This window comes from Lichenostomus cassidix, chromosome 1, assembly GCF_008360975.1.
Source record: "Lichenostomus cassidix isolate B80296 chromosome 1, HeHo_3.0, whole genome shotgun sequence".
Lineage (NCBI taxonomy): Eukaryota > Metazoa > Chordata > Aves > Passeriformes > Meliphagidae > Lichenostomus > Lichenostomus cassidix.
The window spans coordinates 33,792,542-33,799,029 of record NC_139479.1 but is presented as its reverse complement, the minus strand read 5'-3'; the positions used below and the strand labels follow the sequence as shown (position 1 = coordinate 33,799,029).

Below are 6,488 nucleotides of genomic sequence, written 5' to 3'. Positions count from 1 at the left end.
CAGAAACAGAAGAAAAAGCATGGTGATAGAGAAAAAAGGATTTCCCCCAGTTATATGCAGGTGAGCTCCTACAGTGAACAGAACGTGACCACTACTGATTGATCAGATTCCCATTACAAGTTAGGTGCCTTTTACCTTCGTTTTTTCACACTGATTATACTCAAGAGTCTCAGAATATAAAATTTGTTTTAAATCCATAGAAAATTTTATGACGAAAGAAAATCTCAGTCTTGCAGACAATGTACTGTGCTAAGAGAATATTAACATTCAGTTATGAGCTTTTTTAAAAGGAAAAAATGCCACACTAAGCTGTGTGTGTCTCCCTGAATATAGGTACCATAGTCTTGCATAAATTATGTCCAAAATCTGGTCTTGTAACACTGTATCTGCCTCACCCTGTGTGAACACAGGAGTCATTTCACTCTATCTGTATTATGACTTAGAATATAGAAAAGCACACACTTTGCTTTGGATCTTTTCGTGTGCAAGAAATAAAGTATAGTGACATATCTTACACAGTATATTGTACTAGAGCAGAGACAAAGACTATGCCTGGCACATCCTCTTCTCACAACATGCCCTCTGAGAAATGCTCTCATTGTGAAATCCAGCAAAGTACATACATTTGTAAGCAGTGGTTTCTGGCACCTCAGCTACTGCAACTTTGTGGTTCACCAGTCATCTGTTTAAAAAAAAGGTTTGGCCTTATTTACTTTGGTTGGAAACGTCCATTAAAAATGAAAGCAGGTGAGTGTGAACTAATGCCCTCCAGAACAATTTCAATACTGTTAGAAAGAACAGGTATAATTTCAGACAGAAGTTTGACCATTAGGTTTAAAATATCAATTCCAGCACTCAGTAACATTAGAAAAGTCACTGAGGGAAGCCAGGCCTGTCTTGCTAGGGCCTGAGTCCCTCCTGTGAGTGCTTTCTCTGGCAGCCTGCAGAGGAGGTTTTCACAGCATCTAACTCTGAGTGCCCATACAAGAAGCTGAAACCACCCTTTCCTATTGTCCTTCTATTGTCTCACAGGAAACTGCAATTAAGTCCTTCGGCATTTCATTGTCTTGGTTCAGTTCAGTGACATATAGTAAAGCCCCATGATGAGACCCTTGGCACTCCAGTGCTAAGGAGGAGGTGGCAACAGAACTTGGAAATGAGGATATGCTCTAGATCAGCATCACCCAGAGGGTGGTGAGCATGGAGGAAAACCCACTGGTGCCCAGACAGTGCCTCAAATCTGCTTCCCTCCACCTGACAGCTGCTGCCGCCCCATGGGGACCCCTGGGAGAAAGCTGTGCCTCTATCCTCTGCTGGCTTCCAGCAGTTGCCACAGAAGGAGCCTCCCAGTTCACTTGCTTGTGCTGCACGTTGACTACTGCCTGGGCTTGCAGACTCACACCCCAGTGCTCCACTAGCTCACACTCAGCTTCACAGAATCATAGAATCACAGAATCAGTTATGTAGGAAAAGAATTCTGAGATCATCAAGTACAACCTGTGACCCAAAACCACCATGTCAACAGATCATGGCACAAAGTGCCACATCCAGTCTTTCCTTAAACACACCGAGGGACAGTGACTCCACCACTTCCCTGACCAGTCCATTTGAATGTCTCACCACCCTTTCTGTGAAGAAATGTCTCCTAATGTTCAACCTAACCCTCCCTTGGCACAACTTAAGACTGTGTCCTCTTGTCCTGTTGCTTGTTGCCTGGGAGAAGAGGCTGACCCCCACCTGGCTGTAACCTCCTTTCAGCTGGTTGTAGGGAGTGATAAGGTCTCTCCTCAGGCCCCTCTTCTCCAGGCTAAACACCCCCAGCTCCCTCAGCTGCTCCTCATAGGACTTGTGCCTCCACCAGCTTTGTTGCCCTTATCTGGAGTCACTCCAACCCCTCAGTGTCCTTCGTGGATTAAAGGGCCCAGAACTGGGCACAGTACTCGAGATGTGGCCTCACTAGGGCTGAGTACAAGGGCAGGACTACTGCCCTGGTCCCGATAGCGAGGATGCCATTGGCCTTCTTGGCGCCCTGGGCACACGCTGGCTCATTTCCAGAAGCACCAGCACCCCCAGCTCCTTTTCCGCTGGGCAACTTTCCAGACACTCTGCCACCGGCCTGTAGCGCTGCATGGGGTTGTTGTGACCCGAGTGCAGGACCCGGCAGTTGGTCTGGTTGAACCTCATACAACTGGCGCCCATCGATCCAGCCCGTCCAGATCCCTCTGCAGAGCCTTCGTGCCGGGCGGTGCGGGGACCCTGTGGCTGTGCAGGCTGGGGCGGGCGCTACCGACAGCGGCAGAAAGCGATCGCGGAGAGCGCTTGTGAAGGCGACTGCAGTGGGGACAATGGTGTGAGCAGCGGGGTGGCCGCAGGCTGCCCCGCGGGGCCCGGGCCGGGGCGGTGGCGGGCCGGGGCGCCCCGGGTGACGCGGCGCTGCGACACTGGCGCCGCAGGGGGGGCAGTGCGAGGGGAGGGCGCGCGGGGCGGGGCACTGCCGCCAAAGCTCCGCCCCCGGGGCGGGATGGCCAATGGGGCGGCGGGGGGCGTGGCCGGAGCAGCCCGGCATTAAGCCCATGCGCGGCGGCGCTCCCGCCCTTTCCTCTTGAGCGGCAGCGGCGTCTCTGTCCCGGCGGCTCAGGCGCGAACATGGCGGACCAGGCCATCTCCTTCCTCAAGGACTTTCTGGCGGGCGGCGTCGCCGCTGCCATCAGCAAGACCGCGGTGGCCCCCATCGAGCGGGTCAAGCTCTTGCTCCAGGTCAGCGGCGCGGGCGAGCGCGGGGAGTGCGGGCAGCGCCCGTCACCGTCCGTCACCGTGCCCCGCAGGCGCGGGGCCGGGCGAGGGCAGAGGGATGGAGGCGGGGCGGGAGCCGCGGCCACTGCGGGACAAAGGGCGAGCCAGGCGGCGGCGGCTGGCGGGAAGGTCTCGTGGGCGGCGGGGAAGCCGAAGCCGGTTCCGCCGTGCGGGGCGGGGAGGGGAGGGAAGGCCGGGCCGTGCCGAGCGGGGCGGCCGCCTCTGGTGTCACTTCCTGCCGCCCCCGCTCCCGGCGCCGAGGGCACGGCGGGGAGGGGAGGGCGGCTGCTCTCCGCCGCCATCTTGGCGACCTGCACGTGACGCGCGCCCGGGCCGCCATTGGGCCGCGGGCGGGGCGGGGTCGGGCCGCGGCCGGCGCGCGAGGCCCGGCGTGACCCGCTGTCGCCCCAAGGTGACTCGAGTGACCTTCGCGGCCGCTCCGGCCCCGGCCGCGGTGCTGGCGGCTCCTCCCTCGCCCCCAGCCCCTGTCCCGCTGGCTGGCAGCTGTCTGAGCCTAACGCGGCTCCCTCAGGCGACTCCCGCCCGCAGGCCCGCCGCTGTCAGCAGAGGTTCTTGCCTCTGAGTGGGCTCGGTCGTGATGTATTTGTCTTATCCTTGCCCTTATTCCTCCCAGAATTAGTTAGGTTGGTAGAGACCTCAGAGATCATGAAGCCAAACCTTACACCACCATTTAAACAGGACCATGGCACTAAGTGCCATGTCCAGTCTTAAACACCTCCAGGACCGGTGGCTTCACCTCCCTGTGCAGTCCATTCTAATGTCTATGTCTAACCACTTTTCATCTGAAGAAGTTCCTCCTAATGTCCAACCTAAACCTTCCGTGGCACAGCCCGAGGCTATGTTCTCTTGTCCTGTCAGTAGTTGCCTGGGAGAAGAGGCAGACCCCCACCTTGATACAGTCTCCTTTCAAGTAATTGTAGAGAAACTGGTCACAGTTGTCTATTCTTATTGTGGCAAGTCCTGAACTCTGGGAAACCTGGGAAGCAATTTTAAGTCTTTTTCTTAAAAATTTCTTGGATGGCCATTCAAAGTTTACAGCTTTGTTGTACAGTAGAAGTACATCTAAGCCCAGTAGTAGCCTAGGCCTGTCAAGGCATATGGTCAATATACATACTTTTATTTGCAGGTGCAACATGCGAGTAAGCAGATTGCTGCTGATAAGCAGTACAAGGGTATCATCGATTGTGTAGTGCGTATTCCAAAGGAACAAGGAATGCTGTCTTTCTGGCGAGGAAACTTGGCAAATGTCATCAGATACTTCCCAACTCAAGCTCTCAATTTTGCCTTCAAGGATAAGTATAAGCAGGTGTTTTTGGGAGGTGTAGACAAGCACACTCAGTTCTGGAGGTATTTTGCTGGTAACCTGGCATCTGGTGGTGCAGCTGGAGCCACTTCCCTCTGCTTTGTCTACCCCTTGGATTTTGCAAGAACCCGTTTGGCTGCTGATGTTGGGAAAGCTGGCGCAGACAGAGAATTCTCTGGTCTTGGGGACTGTCTAGTCAAAATCACCAAGTCTGATGGTGTGCGTGGCTTGTACCAAGGGTTCAATGTCTCTGTCCAAGGCATCATCATCTATAGAGCTGCCTACTTTGGGATCTATGATACAGCAAAAGGTAATATTCCTGAGTCTGAAAAAACTGGTTTTAGAATTGTATTGTCTGGTTTTGGAGATGTGAAGGTGGAGGGGGGTATTGGTGCCACATCTGACACTGCTGTATTCAGTGGAAAACTTGAGCATATATTGATGGCAACAGCCTACTTTCAAGTACTAATTTTGTACTTAAAACAGTTGTTCCTAGTGCCAGGAGAGTGTTGGTAACTGTACACAATTAGAATCATTTCTTTTTTGTTCAGTTTATTACTGTAGTTAAATTGGACCAGTTCAAGTGTATTTAGGAGAACAGGATTGAGCAGTACTTTCACAGGGCAATTGTTAAGCTTGACATTTGGGCATATAGGTCATTGGTTCTAGTTTACAGGGTAATGTTATCCACAGGGACAATGACTTAATTTAGTGACATTGCTTTATAAAAATAGTAGCAAGTAGTCAAAACTTCTCATGCCAGTTTAAAAAGAATGCTTGTGCTTAAATGTTAACTTGTTTTGATTACTGAGAAGGAAATCCTCTAAATATTACTTCAGTGTGTTTAAAAGTTTATGAAGTGTTCTGTTGCAGTTTCAAAGTATGGCTCTACAAGGTTTCATAACCAGGGCGTTTAGTTTCTTACTAGTTTGTCTAGTAAAATAACTGTCATGCAGTGAGTGAACCAGAGGAGGATGTGCAAGATAAAAAGCTAATTGCCTTTTTTGTTTTACTGCAGGCATGCTCCCAGATCCCAGAAATACTCACATTGTTATCAGTTGGATGATTGCCCAGACGGTGACTGCGGTGGCTGGTGTGGTCTCCTATCCTTTTGATACAGTGCGGCGTAGAATGATGATGCAGTCAGGACGCAAAGGAGGTAGGCTGTAAATCCATGGAGCTGTTAATGCTGTTTAAACAGCATTAACAAGATGGAGTTCTTTTTTAGTGATAGCCATCCTCAGCAGTTACAGTTCATAGTTCCATAAATCTGATCTGTTATATTACACTCAAATGAAATGAGGAAATGCAGTAATGCTCAACATGTGATTGTCAGGAATTGTGCTGAGGGCTTTTTGTCATGGAATATAAAATAAAAAATGGGCTGTTTCTTTGCATTGTAAGATTAAACAAAGATAATAAAAAGAACATTGTTAGTACTTCCTAACATTTTTAGTAATTACTGGGTTACAGTCTTAAATTGTAATTTGGGAAATCACAAAGCAGTTAAATGAAACGGGGCAGTTGTTAAAATTAGCTGACATGAAATAGGAATTAAGAGTAACTCTTTGTTCTTTTCCTGCAGCTGATATCATGTACTCTGGAACAATTGACTGCTGGAGGAAGATTGCAAGAGATGAGGGAGGAAAGGCCTTCTTCAAGGGTGCATGGTCTAATGTTCTCAGAGGCATGGGGGGTGCTTTTGTGCTTGTGCTGTACGATGAATTCAAGAAAGTGATTTAAACAGCGTAAATAGAATTGGAAATCAAGTTGAGCAGATCATGTAGAATAACTACCATTATGGACCATTGACCTTCAAGAAATTCCTGTGAGTCTTATTTATCGGAGCCAGATGATACTTCTAGATGGGGCTAGAAACTGACCTAGAGGACTGATCCATTTCTCTGTAATATGCATGAAGACACTGAATCTGGCAATTCAGTGTAGCAATTTTTCATTTCAGCAGTGAGGAATGAGTGGTGTTGGTTCTGGGTCCAAAGAAGCTAGGTCCAATTTAGGCAGAAAATAATAGTTTGCCTGTGGATCAGTCCCCAGTTTCAAGTCCTATCTTCTAGGACCATAAAATTGTATTTGAAAGCATTTGCTAACAAATCATGTTCTTTTCCACTTGTACTGAAGCACTATGTACCATTTTGCACAGCTGAACATCTAGCAATTTTGTTCTTAAATTGGGGCATTCTGCTGTAAAACAATAAACATACTTACTCGGTCTGTGTTGAAATTATTACATCAAAGCTTTGGGAAAGCCTCTATTATTTGAAAACTTGTTTCAGCTAATGGGTCCTCTGACACCCTTACACTGCATTCTGTAACAAAATAAGCTTTTTAAAAAAACAATTGAATGTGAGAT

General features: G+C 49.2%; 1 protein-coding gene across 1 annotated transcript; it reads left to right on the top strand.

Moving 5' to 3' along the window:
• Positions 1-2,581: 2,581 nt before the first annotated feature.
• On the top strand, positions 2,582-6,347 carry SLC25A6 (solute carrier family 25 member 6). The gene is made up of 4 exons (XM_085056193.1): positions 2,582-2,757; positions 3,941-4,427; positions 5,136-5,276; positions 5,703-6,347. The coding sequence occupies exons 1-4, from the start codon at positions 2,647-2,649 to the stop codon at positions 5,858-5,860; spliced, it is 897 nt and encodes a 298-aa protein (XP_084912319.1). The 5' UTR covers positions 2,582-2,646; the 3' UTR covers positions 5,861-6,347.
• The last annotated feature ends 141 nt before the right edge of the window (positions 6,348-6,488 follow it).